The sequence below is a fragment of the Symsagittifera roscoffensis genome, chromosome 7 (genome assembly GCF_963678635.1).
Source record: "Symsagittifera roscoffensis chromosome 7, txSymRosc1.1, whole genome shotgun sequence".
Classification (NCBI taxonomy): domain Eukaryota; kingdom Metazoa; phylum Xenacoelomorpha; order Acoela; family Convolutidae; genus Symsagittifera; species Symsagittifera roscoffensis.
Window position 1 is genome coordinate 47,987,936 of NC_087068.1, and position 22,019 is coordinate 48,009,954.

Consider the following 22,019-nt stretch of genomic DNA (forward strand, 5'->3'; position numbering starts at 1 on the left):
AAAGCAGACACAAAAAATAAAGGATATCAAGAAATAATGTTTTTCGATTGGAAAATACAACTCGAAAAAATATACCTCACACGAGATTTATCTGACAACACAATGATCTATCAAGGAATTAGACTAACTTGTAAAAACGATCAAGGTTATTGTGATCCTACAACACGGACAGAAGCAACAATTGTTTGGTTTCCCGAAGATACATGTACAACATTTCAAGTAGCAAAAATACACGCTCGAATGATAAAATTTCACGAAAAATATTTTATACAATCAATTCCATATGAACAAGTCCATCCATCACGAAAACAAAGTACTGATTTTCGAAATATCCATAATATAGAAAATAAATTAACACGTTTTCAAATATATCAAGAAACAGAAATCGCATGCAAATACAGAAACCCACTTCACAAAACACAATATTCTGAAATATTAGTTGAATACGAAAAAGGTTTCGACATGACCACTGGAAAAATAAAAATTGACCCTTATGCCACAGGTCATCCTCTACACGAAGGAACATCATATATACCGGTTAACTTTCAAAAAAGTAATGGTCAACCTGGTGGACATCTAAAGCCACATGACACTAGAAGCACACGTTTACAAGAACTATCACTAATGAATAATTCTTATTTTGGTAATATCCACTATGATATCCACTTAGATATGAAGTTAGACTACACGATTAGTCGAATTTTTCAAGAAATGTCACTCTCCGAATTTGAAACACTTCATCAACTATGCGAATTAGAAAGGACACAAATCCTACAATCACTTGCACTAGCAGTGTTAAAAATACCCTACGCAGGATATTTACTATCAGGAAATAGATCAAATTTTCTAGACTACGAAGGAAACATTTTATGGTTTTATACTTGTACCAAAAAAGTGTCACCACTATTTGTTTTTGAAGATAAAAGATGCTATAAAAGAATCCCTATCTTTTATAAAAATAAAGTACGTTTTGTTGACACACTTTCAAGACGAACATATTTTTGGGATACCGCAGTCCCATGTGGATCAGAAAATAGCCACAATGTAGTACAATTGAACCCTGATGAAGATAAATATTATCTTCTTACCCCATACCCCACGTTAATGCAATCACTCAAAAAAATTTCACCCGAAAGCATTCAAAATCCGATATCCAACACCACATTAGAACACAACAATTCCAGGAATTATAAACACAAATGGACACTATACAAAGACAATCAATTGACCAAAACTTACGCAAACTTGCCGAAACCGCAGGATTTGCAGATATCTATACACAAGATTATAGCGGATATTTTAAAGACGTTAAAGACTATATATATCTAAACGGTGAAAAATACAGACCACAAGATATTTTAGACCAAACATATCGCAAAGTCCAATACAACATATAATGACACATCATTCACAAGATGATAATACATATGAACAAATTATAGAACAACCCCATACCACCGCTTTTCAGTGTCAAAATATTAATTTTTTTAGCCCACGATGAGCCGACAACTTGGATCCCTACACCGCTCAAATTCCCATCCAACCAACCTCAACACTCCAATCACAATAATCCCACTTTTTCCTTTCCCGCCACCCAATTTTCCAACTATTAATATAACATCAAGCATGAATTCGGATACTAATTCAGATATTTCAGTTTTATACTCCATTTCACAACTTAATAACCCTATTATAGAAACCCCTGACGAATTTGCAGACTCCGAACCATCTCCAACCAATAATTTTCAAGCCAACTCCTCAGTTTATTCAAAGCCCCCTTTTCAACCGATCCCACTAAATAATCTACTCCCGTCCGTTTCTACTCCCTCTTATGCTTCACAAGTAACCCCAACCTATTCTCCATTTCATTCCGACCGATCATCTAATTCTCCCGATACTCCCCAAATCTCCCAAGAACTCGATAATTTTATCACCCTACAACAACAGCTAACACGCCCTAACACCCTCACTATAAATCAAATTTCTACCACAATTGAATCCTCAAACCCATCTACTCCTACACCCTCCTCAGTCTATACTGCATCGTTAGCACAATCATCCACATCCACCGAATCATCAAATAGCAATCACCGAGCTTATCGCACTTTCAAAAGAAAATTCCCAAACCATCCATTCCCGACCAAACCAGGAACAGCCTGCGAGTATATTAATCATCCACACCACACCAACACGAAAGATTTTCTAGCAATCACCTTACCTTCATTCCCACAATATACTTTAAACACACCTAACGACACTAACGACACACGTAGTTTTGTAGATGAACATGTTTTAATGCCTACACTTCATTGGACAACATATTACCATTTTACTAATCCCCTTTGCCTGCCATTATCTAATACTCATAACGATATAGAAAAGAATAAAGATATGCTGTATCGACTCACCACACCAATAACACATAGACACTTTACTTATATAGGATATAAAAAATCACTAAAAACATTCACTGCACCCCGAGCTAACGAATTTACAATAGAATATTACGACCATAATATCATCCGAACAAATCAAGATCAATTTTTAGATGACGACCGCTTCGCTAACCCACAACTAACAGAAAATTTTTTCATCAAAACATCATATATATTCACACTCAATATTTTTGATAGAAAATATGATCACATCATTTCTGAAGCACTAACTGATATGCAAGCTTACGAAAGTTTTAAAGAAAAATTTCAATTATTTTCACTAACCTTTCACTTCCTTGCACCACATGAACGCGATTTGCACTGTTCACACGACATTATGTTACGCACTAAACAAACTCACATATATATATATATATATATATATATATATATATATATATATATATATATACTATCGCTTCATACAAAATCATTTTGATCTACATACTCCATCAAGACAACCACACCATCGTTTTCAGTTTCTTAACTCGAAGTACACTTCACCATTTTTTCTAAATTTCACCTATTGCATCAAAGATACTAACCTCCACGGCATCCTCCGCAATTATGACCCAATAACACAAATGTATATATTTTGTCCCATCACGATGACCTTTAATGCCGAAGAATCCAGACCCTTCCTTATCCCACATGAATTTATCCAACCTATAGAAATCCCTATATTAGAATTTATTCACAATACTAAATACAATCACAAAATATATAATCTCATTCAAAACACACCTTATGAGTTTGCAGTATTGCCCCTTAAACCAAACGGCCATGCCTCAATATTTCGAAGGACATGATATGAAATGTTTCACGGGACACTGAATGACATGAAGAAAACTTTGATTCCGATATCTTTTACACATTCAAATGACAATCTATGCTTATCATGCATCGGTAACTATCAAGGTATCAAATTTGCAAAATTTTCATTTTTTTAGTTTAACTTAATTTTATTTCAACTTAATTAGATAGTTGAGGGCTTTACTTTCTGAATACTTTTATCTCATGTTTCTACTTTTTATTATACCTATATACGCAAACCAAGAAGTGGGCTTGAAATCATTAGGAAATTACTGTTTCACAGTTAAAATTAGTCAGAAAATGTTTTAGGCTCTATTTGAATCATTCTAAGCTTTAAATTTTGTAATTTAGTGCTGAAATGTTTATTGAAAGTCTAAACCAGTCCCCTAAAAAATGCCAAAACTTAAAAAATTTATCGCTAACCCTTAAAATTAACAGCAAAAGTTTGAGGCTGTAAATGAATCAGTTTTTAATAAACAAAAACCCTTGCACTTGTACAGAGTGATGAGACATCTAGAGCTTAAAGCTGTAATAAACCCTGTTTTTGGAAAGGAAAGTACTTATTGTCAAGACGGCGAAGTATAACTCTCGTTAATGGCTTCTACTTGCCCTTACCAGCAACGTTTTTAGTGCTAGTCACATCTCGCTTTTGCTTTTTCATAACCAGTTTTACTTGTTGAAATTTTCCTGAATTACTTCAGTAACTTCAACAAATAATGCCGAACTCTACTTCTATCGCGACACCTGTTCCTTGTCAGCAGCGCGGAAAAATACTGAGCTCTAAAAGAAACTTGAGAAGACATGAGCAAAAAATTCACAAGATCCTTCCTCCGCCTCCTCCTCAAACTGTTTGCGATGAGTGTCTCGAATCATTCGAGAGTTTGTCGGAAGCCCGAGAGCACGTCGAGCTGGTACACGACATGACTTCCAATAGTCATTGTATCTATTGCCATACAATATTTCTCACAAAGCTATGGACAACACTTGCTGAAGAAGCACGCATTGCCAGTTTGGGATGTCATTGAGACGACGTCTTCCGCTGCCCCAACGGAAAGCGCGTTCAGAGGCAAATTGCGTCGATACGATCTCAAAGTTGGTGAAAAAGAAATGGATTTGCTTCAAGTCAAGATGCAAATTAAGGAGGAAATAGATGCTCTCATACTGGAAAGGGTCAAAGAGGGTCCGAACAAGGTGCAATTCTACGTGGAAGTGGGAATGATCAAAATTCCCACTGTGCAAGACGGGGACAGTGGAAACTTCGAAAGGACCATGCTGTTTCTGAACACTAATACATTGACAGTGTAATTCGAGGCAATAGCTGGGGATCAATTCTTGGAACTGATTGAACATATGGTCAACCAGTCAATTCGTTCTCTTCTCTTGGTAGCGGATGGATTATTGACAGAATTGAAAAATTGCATATCAGTTTCGCGGCCTTCTCACCAATAAGAGCAGGATCCTACCTCGAGCTACCTGATGCACTCAGCGCAGCATCTACTCTGCTCACAAATATCAACACTAAAGATGATGACCGTTGCTTTCTCTACTGCTTTGTTGCCGCATATCACAATGTGAATGAGCCGGCCCTCTACCCCACATCTAGACGGTGGCTGGAGAAAAACAAAGTCTCACCTACGATCTCGACAAAGAAAGAATTGTGAAAATCAATGGTGAATACGAAATGCCAATGGGTCTGATGGATATGGACAGATTTGAAAAGTTGAACAATTGTCAAATCAACGTCTTCCGGTAAGCAAATTCTGATTGCCTTCTAAAAATCTCAAAATTCCTTCATTAATGTTCTTCACCTATTCAAACACCCTGTTTATTTCATTCCAAACCTAGGTAAAAAAATTATTTTTGTGTTCAGGTACAACGATGGCAAATTGTTGCCCATAAGAGTATCGAGCAGATTCACCACTAGCCTGATTGAGGACTTGTTGCTGCTGACAGATGGATCAAAATATCACTGTGTGTTGATAAGTGATCTCCAGAAACTGGTCGAGTTTGTGCGGCACAAAGTGCACCGATTTCAATCTGAGATTTGCCGCAAATGTTTCCACACATGCGCTTCATTCGAAACTCTGAGAAGACATCAAGAACTGTGCTACCAAGACAAAGATGTCGTCATAACAATGCCCAAGCCGGGAAAAGATGACCACAAAATCAAAAACTTAACAGCTCGTTGGTACGTACCCACAGTAATCTACTTTGATTTGGAGTCACTGCTCTTACCAGTATACCTAAACCACGAAATCTAGCACGCAAACAATTGAAATCCATCAACCGTGCGGCTACGCGTTAGCAGTAATCGAATTTGGGAAAAAAGACCTGTTAAAGTTTGAGCTCAAAAGAGGACCGAATGTGATGGAAGAGCTAATTAGCTCCCTTGAATCATCAGCGAGACAAATTTACGTAGAAAAAAGGAAATATTACACTTTCACTGGTATAACAGACCAGGAACGGGAAGATGCTACAATTTGTTGGATATGTGAGAATGATTTTTCCGACAATGATCAAGTGGTACTTGATCCTTGCCATTACACCAACAAGTTCCTGGGTTGGGCACACAATGAGTGTAACGTTAATAGGAAAACAACAAATTACATTCCAGTGGTAGCTCATAATTTGTCAAATTATGATTTACACTTTAGAATCAAAGCGCTGGCAAAAAGCGATTCGGAAAACACTTTTTCCGTAATACCCGCATCTAAAGAAAAATATATTTCCTTGACAATCTCAGTATATATAAAAACGTACACGGAAAAAAACGGAAAAATCAAAAAACTCTACGAAAATTTGAGATTCATCGATTCGTATAGGTTCATGCTAGCATCGTTGGCAAAACTTGTCGATAATTTGCCCAACGAAAAGTTTTTTCTGCTGGAGAACTATTTTGAAAAACTCGGCCACTCACCTGAAAAAGTCAGTATGTTGAAACAGAAATACTTCAACTCATTCGAAAAATTCCGAGAAACTCGCCTTCCCCCACGAGCAATGTGGAAAAATAGTCTAACAGGAGGGGATGTGAGTGTTTCAAGAAGCGAGTACAATCATGCCTTTAAAGTTTTCACCGAACTGAAGTGTGGCTCACTTGGTGATTACCACGACTTGTACTTGACTACAGATGTGCTATTGCTTGCTTCCGTTTTCGAAGCTTTTCGTGAAGTTTGCTATCAAACATACGGGCTGGATTGCGCCTGTTACTTCACGGCAAGTATCTTTTCCGGGGACGCCTTTCTAAAAGTTTGTAAGCCCAAACTGAAACTCTTAACGGACCGTAAACATCTGGGCCTTGTGCAGCGAATGATACGAGGAGGCATGTCGTCGGTTTACGCGCGCCGATTTTACAAAGCAAACAATAAAGACCTCGACAATTTTTCGCATTCAAAACCATCAAGCTACATCCTCAACATTGATGCAAACATTTTGTACGGGGGGATAATGAAACACTGCCCTTTGCCCCTAAACGATTTTTCAATAGTTGAAAAAAGTCTGGCAGACATACTGCTCACCAGCGAAACCTCAGAGTGGGGTTATATAGTTGAAGTCAATTTAACCATACCCGAAGAGCTTCACGACTTCTTTGCTGATTACCCCCTTGCCCCCTCTCGTGAAGTAGTGGACATCGGTGCAATGAGCAACGAGCAAGTCGACATGTTGGGAAAATTGGGAATCACCACACTGCCAAAAGTGCCAAAGCTTCTACAGACCTTGCATCCTAAAGAAGGTTATGTTTTGCACTACCTAACCCTAAAATTGTACCATGAGCTGGGAATGGAAATAACCCACCTAGGAAAAGTTCTTCAGTTCCGCCAAAGTTACTGGATGGCAGCCTTTGTCGACCTCAACACCCGCCTACGGAAAGCCGCGGTAAAAAAATTCCAGGAGAACTTCTACAAGCTAATTGTTAATTCAGCTTTCGGTAAGACAATGGAGTCTAAGTTAGGAAGAAAGAAGCTGGAGATTGTAAGGAATGAGAGAGAACTTTTACAAAAAACAGCTCTGAGCACAAGGAAAAGCTTTCAAATCATTGACGATCAATTAGCCACAATCAGCTTTTCAGTAAGAAAAATATTGTGGGACAAACCTATGATGGTTGGTGCAACCATCCTAGACCTCGCCAAACGTTTCATGTTTCAGTTTTATTACTAAAAATGAAACCAAATCTAAACTTGGAACTCCTTTACTCCGACACGGATAGTTTTATTTATGCCATAAAAACTGATGACAATTACCGAGACTTGGAAAAAATAAAAGCTGATTTCGACTTTTCAATTTACGATGAGGACCATTTCTTGTTCGAGGATATCAACAAGAAAGTTGTGCTGAAGTTCAAAGACGAGACTGGTGGGAAGCCGATCAGAGAATTCATCGCCCTAAAACCGAAAGTATATTCGGTCGTCCTTAATGGTAAATAAAAATTAGGCCACCCTTCCACCCCCATTCCTACCTTTTACAGAACAAAATTACCACCACCAACCCCCTACCCCCTTAGTTTTTTGCATTAAACTATGGACATTTAGCTGATTTAGGCAACATTATACAATGTTGCCTAAACGTTGATTTATCTGACAACATATTCCCTCTCTTTTCCTCTTTTTTAATCATAGTTTAGAGTCTTCTGCTCTTTTTTGGTAAAATGAATGAAATTTTGTTCCGTAAAAATTGAGTTGCTGAAGTGAAATAATACTATCCCCTGCGTTGTATAAAAGAATAAAAACTTTGCTTCTGTTTAGAAGGCACTCAAAAATTAAGTGCCAAAGGAGTTAAACGGAGTGCACAGAGAGAATTGGTCCACCAAACCTTCAGGGACACATTATTCACTGGAAAGACAATGAGAGTGTACAACTATAATATAGTTTCGAAAGGTCACACCAATATGACAGTGAAACAAAACAAACTTGCATTATCACCATTCGACTCAAAATGTTTTCTACTTTTCGACGGAATTTCGACAGTGCCCTTTGGCCATAAAGCCGCTGAAGAAAATGCTTTTCTAGAAGACTTTTACATGGACACCAAGTGGGCCAACTCATACAATGATACTGATAACAGTTCTCCCGATTTTCAACTTCCAGATTGGGGATTTTTACAGCGGCCCTACTCAGAAACAGAGCTGCAAGAAGAAGAAGCTTCTAGTAGCCGAGTCCGTGAACGTCCCCCTATAAATAACCCATTTATTTTATCTGAAGCTTCAGAAGAACGACCACCTAAAAAACAGCGCAAGGAAAACCAAAACAATAAACATTAAAGTCTGAAACATATATTTTTAGATGATTTTTACTGTTCGTCCTTTTTATACTTCGACTTGTATATGTTTTGGTTTTTACCAATTTACAACTAATAAAATACACGTATTGAGCTCAATCACTCTTTTTACATAAATAGCTTCTGGCAAATAAACTAGTTGACGCAAACCAAGTGTTAATTCAAACAAAGGTGTGAAATCCTTAGGCTCGTTTTCATTAACAAACTTTAATAGCATGACAAATCTTTGACGAAAAGAAAGAAGGCCAGGAAATGATATCCACAGGAAGCTAGGACGAAAAAGAAAAGTTCAGGAATTAGGACGATTAATTTTAATTATCGCGGGAAAAGGGACCGCTTTAAAAGGAATTAGAAGGAATTATTGTATCGCGTCCCGGTTGTTGAGCTCAGCTTAACAAGATCCTAAGGAGTGGGTCTTTTACTTTAGGGGTGGGAACTTGCGATTATTTACAAAATCCTAGGATAGGGGTCCTCCAAAAAATTAAGGACCCCTTTCCTAGGATTTTGCTTTACGTGAGGACCCCCCCCCCCCTTTGGAAGGACCCTCCCCCCCTAGGATCCGGGACACGATACAATACTACTTGTTTATCCGGCTGCAAAGGATTGACATCTTCAGATTGGATTCAAAACTCAGACCTGAACTAACAATTTAAATTAATTTTTTTTCTGTAAAATTGTTTTTGAGTAACCATGGGATTTCCTAGATCTCAAAATATTAGAGCAATCTCCATGGAAGTTTAAATTAGCTTTTCTTAAAGGTTCCCTAATTTGATTTAGTTTATGTTCTCAGCAACTTCTGATATATGTACTTCCGTGACCATTAGTATCACTGCTCAACGGTTCAACTTAGCGCTAAATATTTGAAAGTTGTTTCGACTGTTTTTGAAATTTTATCAAGCTCGAACCAAACCCCAAAATCGTGTCAGTATCTGTTTCATTCAAGCACTGAATTTGTTTGCCTTCTTGAATGATGAAACATGAAGTACAAACCTCGACTCGGAAAGTGACTTTTAATGGCTGAGCTATTTGTTGTGAATAAACTAATAAATGAAATTTTCACACCCATCCTACCATGAATTTTCACAGCTTCAAGCAAAGTTTATTTGATTCAGCTGCTTTTTGGATGAAATAATAAAGAAGCAAAGATAATAAGCAAGAAAAATAACCAAAACGAAATTGCTATCAGGCTCCCAAATTTGTAGACTAGTTTTTGAAATTGGTAGCAACTATCTCGCAGAGTGAGGCAGTCTCTGATCGTCAGTTTTCAAACGTCTCTGATGGTCGGTTTACAAACGTTACTGAGCCTCTGGGCGTCATCAAACGTCTCTGAGTCTCTTAACAAAAATGCTTTAATAAATGTTTAGATTTTAAAAATTTCGTTTATATATCATTTTGATGCGAGTGTAATCATTTATTATGATTTAAATTGCCAGTGACTAGACCTGATTACCTCGTATTGGGCCCAAACCAAATCATGTCAGCTGGCCAAAAACCTGCACTGAAGTTTTTTTCTCATCTGATCTACAAAATAATCAGTTAAAAAATACTGCTAAGTAGCAAACAATAACGGTGGTCACTTGTTTCTAAAACAAGGTGACAGATTGATTCATTTCGATGTCCCAGCAAAGCCCTAACAAATTTTCATGAGATTTAATAATTTTATCATATCTCGATTCAGTTTTTTGGTAGCTGAAATTTTTGAAGTTGCTTAATTTCAGAATCATATATTCTTGTAATTCTAGGCTTCAACAATAGCTGATTCTGTTTTTTCCGGATAATTGTTTGCTCAATTTCGAAGACTGAAGTATTAAATAATTTACAAAAGTCAAACTATTAGGATGTTAAGTATCAAGGTATGTATATGTTAAGTATCAATTTATGATTTTGAAGTGAATGAAAGTGAATTTGAAAGAATCATTTTCTAAATTTCAGTAGGTTAGATTTAAAACGGTACATTTTTTAAAGGACGATGACGGAGAATTTTCTCGAAAGCTGGAAAAAACACCGTACAGTATTTGTGACGTAAAAATACTTCAAATTAGCTTGTTCATGGAAACCCAAATTGTTTTAATGTCAAATTGTGACTTACTTTGTGTGATGTTCTTTTTAACAATACCCAAATACGAAAAAAAGTATTCTAGCTCAAAGAATTTTCCTCTCAGAAATTCATATACAAGCGAGTTAAGTTTTAGATTCAGCCAGAAAGCTTTAGATTCAACCAGAAGTGGTTAGATTCAACCAGAAAAAATTTTACTTCATTACAAGGTCAGTATGTTTTTTTTTTGAATTGTGAGTGGATTCCGCAACGAGAACGCTCCCTTTGTTCTTCTTTTGTTCTTTTATTCTCTTTGATCGTTTCAACAAAATTTGAACATCTTTTAAGATTTGTCCCCGGAATCCAGGATTATACAGGCACAAAACTGTGCGCCTATCCAATGCACAGTTTGGTCTCGCAATGTTAGTTTTTATTTTTTCAGGTTGAACCTAAGCCAAACTTCATACAAATTGCCAAATCAACCAAATTTAAAATTACATTTTGAAGTTCAAAAGAAAAGAAAATGAAGCAATTTGCATCTCGGGTTGACCGAAAAAGCTAATCATGCAACTTTCATATATAGAAAAACGCAGCTCACACACTTTTCATGTATTCAATAAGTACAGAAAATTGCGTGATAAGTCTATGATCAGAGATTTTTCTTCAATGGAAATTGTACGAAAAGCATTTTTCCATTTAAAAAAATGTAATTAGTTTCAATTTTTTAGAAACTAACTTCACAAAATTTGAGGGATGTGTTTCTGACCGAACACAAGTGACATAAACCAGAGTCACCAATGGTTTGACCGTCTCGCATTTACAATGCATTGAAACGACCTGAATATATACAAATCAAAAACTTATAGAAATAATATACCAAAAGCATCCAGTTTTTGATAAAGATGATTGTTTTCAATTTGGATTTTTGAATGATCAAATTTTGATCAAGACATACATAAGCATGCCATACAAAAATAATAGGAGCTTTTAGCGTTTTTGGAAAAAGTTATCAGAAGAAACGGAGAAAAATCCCGTTTTTCGTGTTTCCAGCACACAAACCATAAAATTTTGCACGCAAAAAAAATATTTGTTTTGGAAAATGTTTGTTTTAGTACAAATTTTGATTTTCGGTTGAAAAAGAAAAACAAAAATGTTGGCATTTTCAAAATTACTTTTTGAAAAAATTTTGTTTTCGAAATTGAAAAAATGCTAGTCAAAAAATTTCATATATGGAAATTGTATGATTAGTTTTTTTGACAAAATTTTTTAGTTTTCATTTAGTACAATACACCGACTTTTATGCAGAAACAAGAGAGAAGTTCCTTGAAAAATAGCTTACACCAATTTAGCAAAATTTATATTTGTATGACTAGCCATTTTCATAATTTTGGTTCTTCAAATTGCATGATTAGCATTTTTGGTCTATGGAGGTTAACCCGGGTTACGTTATTTATCATCTGCTTTCGATCGAAAAATTTTGGGGAGCCCAGGGAAAAAATTCAAATGCACTAAAACTAAAAAAAAATGCCTTATAACGAAGGTGAAAACACACTACGGTTTCCTGTGTTTTGAAAGATCGAAATTGCTATTTTATCCGATCTACAAAGACGAAGTCCTAGATTATTGCTGAAAATTAGAAGAGGTAACGCGAGTTTTTGATCTAGGAATTGTAGACAACTTGAAGTATTTCATATCTGTCAAAAACTAGCACTGTATCTCGGAAAAATTTTTCATTCGGATCACCTTGGTTACAGTTATTCATATTGGGGCTTTCGTTTTCTCGGGAGTCGCCTACCTAAAAGTGCTGTTGTTTGTGAAAAGAAAAGAAAATGAAAACAAGCAAATAAACACAACTAAAAGACAAGCAACGCGAGCCGAGATTAGAATGCAAATTCTGGCTCGAGTGTTTGGCTTTATCAGTGTTGCTTATGGAGCAATTTTTGTACCCCTGTCACTGGCAAATCTAGTCGTGCAGCTACAAATTCGGAAGACTGTTGGGGCTATCAGTGCGTCAACAGAGGGTAGGTAGACATCTTTCGCGGAACAAACTTTCATTTTCGCCTTGACTTTAAAAACGAGAGTGCTTGAATTGAGCATTCGGCTGGTTGATATGGGAGGAACTTTTTGTAAAACACAAAAATCTGTTTCACTGTGAAATCTATTGAAATCACTAGAAACCGTATTTATAAAGCTTCGTTTGACTTTTTCTTGGCTTTATGGCTTTGTGTTTGAATCCTTCCATGTGCTAAGAAAAACCATTTCACGGCTATTTGAGGGGAAAACATTTCATACATTGGAGCAAAATGTTTATTCTTGCTAAATAAGTATATAACGCAAAATTGTTCTGCATATAGGAAAAAAACTAAGAAAAATGACCCGAAAAAGGAGAAAATTTTAGTCTACACTTTTTCTACTGTGAAGGTTGCAGAATCTTAGCTGAAATTGTCTGTGTGACTAATGACTTTTGTTTTTGTTATTTTCATGGTAAGTATTGAGTAAATTAAATATAACGAGCTTTCAAGACAGTAATAGCAAATGATGTGTGCTGCATTAATGAAATAGTGGCACTTATTAATCTTTGCCTTGCCTGAAATTATGTGGCCAACAGAACCATTGGTGCCAAAAAAAAAGTTGAAAAACTGCAAAATAACCAAGAATAATAACAAAATATGATCAAAGTGATCATTTGGATCTTGTTAACTAATACTCTCCCTTTTGGTGGACCTTTTTTTAACTACTCCTGCCCCATATTCGTGTATTAATTTTTAAAGAATTTTTTCTGTATGAATCATGCATTTCAAAAATGTCAAAATTAATTGTTTTTTTTTTCGAGCGTTCGTATTTGTATTACTCACTAATTATAAATAAAAACATAAAAAGCTGTAATTAAATAATTTTTTCTGAAAACTTTTCTAAGCTATTGGAAATGAGGCAGCCAAAATTGATTTTCTGAAAATCGAATTAGGAGGGGGGAATAGTTAAAAAGATCCAATTCTTGTCTTGTCACTGACCGAGTTGACCTCCAACCGAAAAAATTCTTATCAATGAAAATTGCTTTGGAAAAAAACTTCAATCATACGATTTCTTTTTAATTCTCATTGTAAGGTAAGCGTTTTTTGCACTGAAATTGTTTTTCAGAAATTTTTTCAAAGGGAGTTTTAGATGAGTTTATATAAGCAAAACAAAGTTTTAAACTGTTATAAATAGTTTATATAAACAAAAAACACCTATTTGTTTTCATTGTATGAAAAAAAAAAGCTTTTGATCTTCATTTTATACTTTTTTTAGTCTATGGAATTTCATGGAATTTTATGACAAGCATTTGGTCCATAATATGAAAAAGTATTATAGGCATTTTTTTGTCTACCGAGCAGCGTCAGTTTTCTGCATACTTTTAAAGTCTAATATCATATTAGTCATCACCGCTACTTTCGCATAAAGAAAATAAGTGTAATCACTACTCAGTTTCGAAATTAAAACACTATTTGAAACTTTGTATTTCCCTTGAAGATTTTGCTTGTTTGTAGGCTTATGAGTTTTACTTTTAATTTTTGTTGATGTCATTTAGAGTCCATCGACTAAATAGCTTAATTTGCTACATAAGCTCCTTTAATTTATTTCAATAACTGAAAGTTTTTGCCAACAAAAATGCTTGAGAAATGAATTACTCAAATATTAATTGGAAAAAAAACACGGAAAAAAGTGTAGCTTTCATAATAAAATTTTCGGTTCAAACGTTAAAAATTCTGATATAGATATTGATTCTGAAAAATTGAGATCTCCTTTTTTTTGAGATCCGAAAAAGCAATAACAAAAAAAACCTGGAGCAATTTATTTATAGGCGCAACATACCGCAAAAAGTTCATCAAAAAACAGCCTATAAACCATAATTGTCTTTTACATGGCTCCACTTGCATGAAACTGGATACAAGGTGGGCTGTTGCAACGGCAACCAAAATTATAGCGCGTTGTTTTGATAATTGCAACTTCCTAAATTATGTTAAAAATGCTGAAAGGTGCCGAGTATGAAGGTCATTAAGCAGATCCCCGCTAGTTTTGACAAGCTTTTTGCAAATTATAATATACAACAAATACTCTAAGAAAAATAATCTATTTTATTAGTTTTGATTTGACAATCTATAAACATTTTAGTTTCAGATCATGTCGAGGAATTTTTATCGCAAAAATTTTTTTCATAAAGGGGCTGTGATTAAGCTTTTTAAAATAATTTTTTCATATTTCGATGACGTATCAATTTTTGATGACCTTTTTTTTTGAACTGATAGCCAAAATTGCTAAAAATCTAATTGATTTTTGCAACTGAAAAAGTATCTCATTTTAACGCATTCACTTCGCGTTCACTTGCATTCGCTTCTCGAGTTTCACTTCGTTTTGTAGTAAAAAGTGTAAAATGGGATACAAAAACTCACTATTTAAAATTCATCACCTTTCCAGCTATATTTTGAATTGTAGGTGTAATTCTTCTCATAGTCAATCGAAGCTCACAGAAGGCATTTCTCAGATTTGAGAGATGTTTGACATCTTGGATCGGCAATTCTGCTTAAAAAAGCAAACTTTAAATCTATGTGGCCTATGATATCAATTAAATGTTCCTTATCGAAGTTTTAGTTGGCACTATACTTGCAGCACTATAGGAATACTATATTTGCCCTGATTTAGGAGTAGTCTTGTTAGAATATGTTCAAGAACAAACTGGACACTAAACCTTTACAGGAGACGTAGAAGTGGTTTAAACGAAACAAAGTCACACTCTGATAAAAAACAATGATGTTATGCAAAAGTAAGTTGAAAAAAAAACTGCTGGTATCACGGCAAAGCGCTTCCCGGCTTGACCAAAATGTGCAACCATACGTCGCACCATGCATGGTTCCATGGAATGGTTCCATGGGGGCATTTGTTCAAATTGTCATCCATTTGAATTTTGTTTCAGATTTCAAAAAGTCATTTTTTTTAAACGAACACTAAAATGCAGTAGGAAAAAGAGTTCCTTTTCCTAATGCATTTGTTCAAAACAACGTGATTGATTTCATCAATTGTGAATTAATAATAACACGACTGCTCGTATCAGGGCAAAGCCCTGAGTGTTCCGACTGCTTTTGAAGGTTTATGGAGCAGCAGTAATAACATAAAAACATTATATGAAATAAAATAAAATGAAAAATTTTTTTTCTAAAATTTGAAATTTTGTATGAAAATCATCATCCCACACGCCATATAAAGTACAAAAAGATAGTTTTCGTTCCTTGTAACACATCAATAATGGCAAATAAGCTTCGTTCAACCAATTTGGAACGATTTATAAGACGGATTAAATCTCCGCTTACGCGTTAATAGCGCGAATTATATCGCGCGTTAATTGTCCCAAATTGGTCAAAAGGGCCAAAATGGCAATCTTTAAACCCTCATAACTTTACGAAAAATGATCACTGGTGAAATATCTTTTCAAATTTAAGCTCAGGACAACAATACCTTTTGAATGATATAAAAAATTCCGTCAAAAATGGCTAGTTAAAAAGTCGAAATTTGCCTGAAGAAAAAAAAACCACCCCGAGCACAAATATTCCGTTACTTTCGCATCGAAAGTCGGAACAATAAATTAAATTGCTTATATTTTAATCGATTAACAAGAGGAGTCAACTCTCTGCTCTCACTTTTGTAGCCCTGATACGAGCAGTCTTGTTGCTATTTAGGGTCGTTTTTGCATAATGTAATGAGAGGAACACGAAAAAAATTCTTAAAAGTTACTTCGAAGCTAATGTTCTTTTTGTTCCGACTTTCGATACGAAAGTAACGGAATATTTGTGCTCGGGGTGGGTTTTTTTTCTTCAGACAAATTTCGACTTTTTAACTAGCCATTTTTGAAGGAATTTTTATATATCATTCGAAAGGTATTGTTGTCCTGAGCTCAAATTTGAAAAGATATTTCACCTGTGATAATTTTTCGTAAAGTTATGGGGGTTTGCAGATTGCCATTTTGGCCAATTTGGGACAATTAACGCGCGATATATTTCGCGCTATTAACGCGTAAGCGAAGCGGAGAGTTAATCCGTCTTAGAAATCGTTCCAAATTGGTTTAACGAAGCTCATTTGCCATAACTGATTTGTTACAAGTAGCAAAATCTATCCTTTTGTACTTTATATGGCGTGTGGGGGATGATTTTGCCCTGATACGAGCAGTCTTGTTTTGATTTGAACTCAAAACAACAATTAATTTGGAATGATATAAAATACCTTAGAAAAACTGCCAGTTGACCATGAAATTCGTCTGGAGAAAATAAGCCATCGGGCCCAATTATTCCGTCATTTTCTCGGAAAAGAGTCGGAACAAAAAAAAACATTCCCCGAGTCTTTGAGACAAAGAATGAAACATTTAAAAAAAATAAAAACAAGCAGTTACTCTGAAGAGGTCCAATTGTATGATGTATTGAAAGGAAACAGTGTGAAAAACTCTCAGAGAGCATTTAATAAAGCGCCGGTTAGTGTTCAAGTGGCGGTTAGTGTTCAAGTGGAGGTTAGTGTTCAAGTGGCGCAGAATTTTCCGACCGTAGTCGCAATTAAATGTTTTTTTTTGTCGAATTAGGGTCGTTTTTTTGGCTTGGTGTAAAAAAACAACTGAATGAAATAATAGAAGTTCAGCAAATGCGACAGTCAAAGTCAAATAAGCCAATTCGAAAACTTTTTTTTTGCAGAAAACTTGTTCAAATTTTTGAAGTTTTTGGTTCCCTATGTACTAATATGTGGTCACAAGGAGGTCTGCTTTTTTCCCTTCGTGAGAAGAAAATTGGAAGAGCTGGCACGGAAAAAAAACGAAGTGAAAACGCCAGAAACTTAGGCTCAGTGAAACAAAAACAATAAAACTTAATTTTATCTGTAAAAATGCATCATCTAAATATTCGTGTGCTAATCTTAAAACACATGGTCATTTATACAGATTTTTAATATTGCCTAATGGGAAAGCAACAAGATGATTTTGCTTTGTTACATCTGATATTTTTTTGATTTTTTCGATTACCAGTGTTTCCAATCCTATCAATCCCATTATCAACCTCGTAATACTCATAGTTTTTAAATTGATATTTAGATTTTGGTGATATTGATTTCCATTACCGGGTTGACTACATACCGGGTAAAAGCGATGAAGTATATGACAGGACTTATCAATTGTATCGATGTCAAACAATCGAAGTTGGGTTCATTGGTCTGTCACGGCTCTTCCCTGTTGTTAACTGCATCATTTTGATTTTTCTTCTCGTTCATATGAAGATTGCCGCTAAGAGGACCCGCAATTTCCTTACTCAGAAGATGGCATGCAGATAAAACGAGAACTCGGTTATCATACCTAATCCTTTACTGATCATTTTGGTTTTCCTTGCTACTTGATTATGTATAGAAGAATCAATTTTTATCCTGCAATTGAATCCAAAAAACAACCCAAAAATTAAAAAATAAACTTGAAAAAAATCAAGGTAAATCCTTTGCTTTGTCCGATCAAACTTGCCTTGCTAATCAGTAAAGATTGTTTGTTTAAAAAATGGTCGAAAAAAGCTTTCGCGTTGACCTCCATAGAAAAAAATATCACACGTTTCCATTAAATGAGTCTATGAAAAACATCGTTTAACAATCAATTTCTTTTTTTAAATATTAACTGATCAACTGATTTTCCATACAAACGAAAATAGAAGGGTTTAAGAGGTTGATTTTATGTAATTTAAAACAGTTTTGTGTGTTTTAGATTACATAAAATGAACCTTAAACTTTTCTAATTTTTTTGTATGAAAATAATGCTTTTTACTTAATGTTTTTGAAATGGAAATTCATTGATATACGATGTTTTCATAGGCTCATGTAAAAGAGTTGTGTGAATTGTATTCTTGGCTGACTGAAAACCCTTTTTTATCAGAAGTTTTATTTTGCATTTTAAATATAAATTGTTTGATAATTTAATTTCCAAAACTTTTCAAAATTGAGGGACATAAAATTTTGCTCTCATTTAAGTAGCTGTTTCAGATCTACTTTACAGGTTTTATCTATTAAGTTTTTCAGGCACAGTTTTTTCACAGAAGGATCAAAATTGACAATGAAGCTTTTTTTTCTGTGCGGTCAGAGTTTTGGTTTTTGTTTTCAGATGATCAGAAAAAACTAAATCTGCCCACGTTTTTCAACCACTGAATTTTCTAAAGAAAATTCCCTTTTAGCCATATACAAAAACGAAAATTTTGACCTTTTGAAAAATGTGGGTGATTTTTGTACCGGGATGTGTTTGAGTTTTTTCTTTCGTTTCTTTTTGTTTTTACGCAAAATCAGCAAAAACAAATAATCAATAAAGTAGGTCAAATCAATTATTCTATTAAAATCCAATTTCAAAAAAAGTTCGAAAATTTTCAATTTCCAGTCTATCTTTGAACTAATGTTTTTCAGCGCCTTTTTGGCAAACAAAAACTTCCAAACGTAAAAGGAAAATCTGCAATAAAATGGAAAAAGAGTTTGAAAATTTTTTATACAATTTGTGTTTTAGTTTTACTAGTCAATTTTCTATCTAAACAAATTTCGAAGCAGCCTATCCGACTATGGTTGTCGAATATGCCTAATTTTGATTCTTTGGCTCAGATTTTTTGATCACATCTTACAGGAAAATTACACTAATTTGAAAAAGTGTACTTTTTCAAAATTGAGTTGCAAAGATGGAGTTGCAAAGTTAACTCTTTTCGTTTAAGTGAAAAACGTATGACAAAACTTTTGTCAATCTGGGTCAAAAATAACCACATGAGCATAACGGGTATAGTTTTTTATATATGCAAAAATATCTCAGCGGACCCCGACGCACACAGTGCGTGTCCCGTAGCTTATCCTAGCCATGCCGAGATGGAGTTGGACACTCTTGCTACCTGGTCACTTAAAGGGAGCGTGTAGTGCATACGACATCCCACCTTACGTGACCAGCTTGGATCCTATAGGGGCACCACTCCTATTCAATCCCACTCGTTGGTCCATGGTCATCATAGAATACCCACAGGGATAACTTAAAAGGTCACTGGCTTAGTCCGAGGTCTTTGGCTTAGACCGATGAGCATAGCTCTACTTGCACTACTTGGGCAGTAATCTCGTATCGCCAGCTTTCTTTCCCCTACTTGTGGGTTGAAATTTCGGGTCCATACTAACCGGCAACTTAAGATCCTTTAACAATCGCCGGTAACTATAGAACATAGCTACCGCTTTGAGGGAAGAGTGTCCCTAAAACTCCTTTAAACAGAATGGTTTTTACACGACTATGCAAGTATATACCTTCACCGAACACGAAGCCGTACGAAGTGTCGATAGACGTATGGGAAACCTGCCACTGTTTTGTGTGTTTTAGATTACATAAAATGAACCTTAAACTTTTCTAATTTTTTTGTATGAAAATAATGCTTTTTACTTAATGTTTTTGAAATGGAAATTCATTGATATACGATGTTTTCATAGGCTCATGTAAAAGAGTTGTGTGAATTGTATTCTTGGCTGACTGAAAACCCTTTTTTATCAGAAGTTTTATTTTGCATTTTAAATATAAATTGTTTGATAATTTAATTTCCAAAACTTTTCAAAATTGAGGGACATAAAATTTTGCTCTCATTTAAGTAGCTGTTTCAGATCTACTTTACAGGTTTTATCTATTAAGTTTTTCAGGCACAGTTTTTTCACAGAAGGATCAAAATTGACAATGAAGCTTTTTTTTCTGTGCGGTCAGAGTTTTGGTTTTTGTTTTCAGATGATCAGAAAAAACTAAATCTGCCCACGTTTTTCAACCACTGAATTTTCTAAAGAAAATTCCCTTTTAGCCATATACAAAAACGAAAATTTTGACCTTTTGAAAAATGTGGGTGATTTTTGTACCGGGATGTGTTTGAGTTTTTTCTTTCGTTTCTTTTTGTTTTTACGCAAAATCAGCAAAAACAAATAATCAATAAAGTAGGTCAAATCAATTATTCTATTAAAATCCAATGTCAAAAAAAAATTCGAAAATTTTAAATTTCCAGTCTATCTTTGAACTAATGTTTTTCAGCGCCTTTTTGGCAAACAAAAACTTCCAAACGTAAAAAGGAAAATCTGCAATAAAATGGAAAAAGAGTTTGAAAATTTTTTATACAATTTCTGTTTTAGTTTTACTAGTCAATTTTCTATCTAAACAAATTTCGAAGCAGCCTATCCGACTATGGTTGTCGAATATGCCTAATTTTGATTCTTTGGCTCAGATTTTTTGATCACATCTTACAGGAAAATTACACTAATTTGAAAAAGTGTACTTTTTCAAAATTGAGTTGCAAAGATGGAGTTGCAAAGTTAACTCTTTTCGTTTAAGTGAAAAACGTATGACAAAACTTTTGTCAATCTGGGTCAAAAATAACCACATGAGCATAACGGGTATAGTTTTTTATATATGCAAAAGTATCTCAGCGGACCCCGACGCACACAGTGCGTGTCCCGTAGCTTATCCTAGCCATGCCGAGATGGAGTTGGACACTCTTGCTACCTGGTCACTTAAAGGGAGCGTGTAGTGCATACGACATCCCACCTTACGTGACCAGCTTGGATCCTATAGGGGCACCACTCCTATTCAATCCCACTCGTTGGCCCATGGTCATCATAGAATACCCACAGGGATAACTTAAAAGGTCTCTGGCTTAGTCCGAGGTCTTTGGCTTAGACCGATGAGCATAGCTCATGCACTACTTGGGCAGTAATCTCGTATCGCCAGCTTTCTTTCCCCTACTTGTGGGTTGAAATTTCGGGTCCATACTAACCGGCAACTTAAGATCCTTTAACAATCGCCGGTAACTATAGAACATAGCTACCGCTTTGAGGGAAGAGTGTCCCTAAAACTCCTTTAAACAGAATGGTTTTTACACGACTATGCAAGTATAGACCTTCACCGAACACGAAGCCGTACGAAGTGTCGATAGACGTATGGGAAACCTGCCACTGGTTAGACCAGTGGTAGGAGGGGCATGCGCAATACAAAGATGTCGGGTATCCCCCAAGGCTCACGTTTGCCGAAGCAACGCTCCCCAAGGTTCGCACCTACGTCTCTAAGCACTGGGCAAGGCGGCGGGTGACGTTTGCAGAAAAGGCCTCAGAGATGATCAGAAAAAACTAAATCTGCCCACGTTTTTCAACCACTGAATTTTCTAAAAAGATTCCCTATTAGCCATATACAAAAACGAAAATTTTGACCTTTTGAAAAATGTGGGTGATCTTTGAACCGGGATGTGTTTGAGTTTTTTTTTCGTTTCTTTTTGTGTTTACGCAAAATCAGCTAAAACAAATAATCAATAAAATAGGTCAAATCAATTATTCTATTAAAGCCAATGTCAAAAAAAAATTCTTCAGTCTATCTTCGAACTAATGTTTTTCAGCGCCTTTTTGGTAAGCAAAAACTTCCCAACGTAAAAAGGAAAATCTGCAGT

The 22,019-nt window shown here is 35.3% G+C and overlaps 1 protein-coding gene across 1 annotated transcript in view; it reads left to right on the plus strand.

Moving 5' to 3' along the window:
* The window catches only part of LOC134851741 (uncharacterized), a gene marked incomplete in the record, with an annotated part of 63,127 nt that extends 45,186 nt beyond the window's left edge, over positions 1–17,941 (plus strand). The window contains 3 exon segments of the mRNA XM_063867959.1: positions 10,485–10,541; positions 12,263–12,575; positions 17,657–17,941. Coding sequence (XP_063724029.1) covers positions 10,485–10,541; positions 12,263–12,575; positions 17,657–17,892 — 606 coding nt within the window.
* Between the last annotated feature and the right edge of the window lie 4,078 nt (positions 17,942–22,019).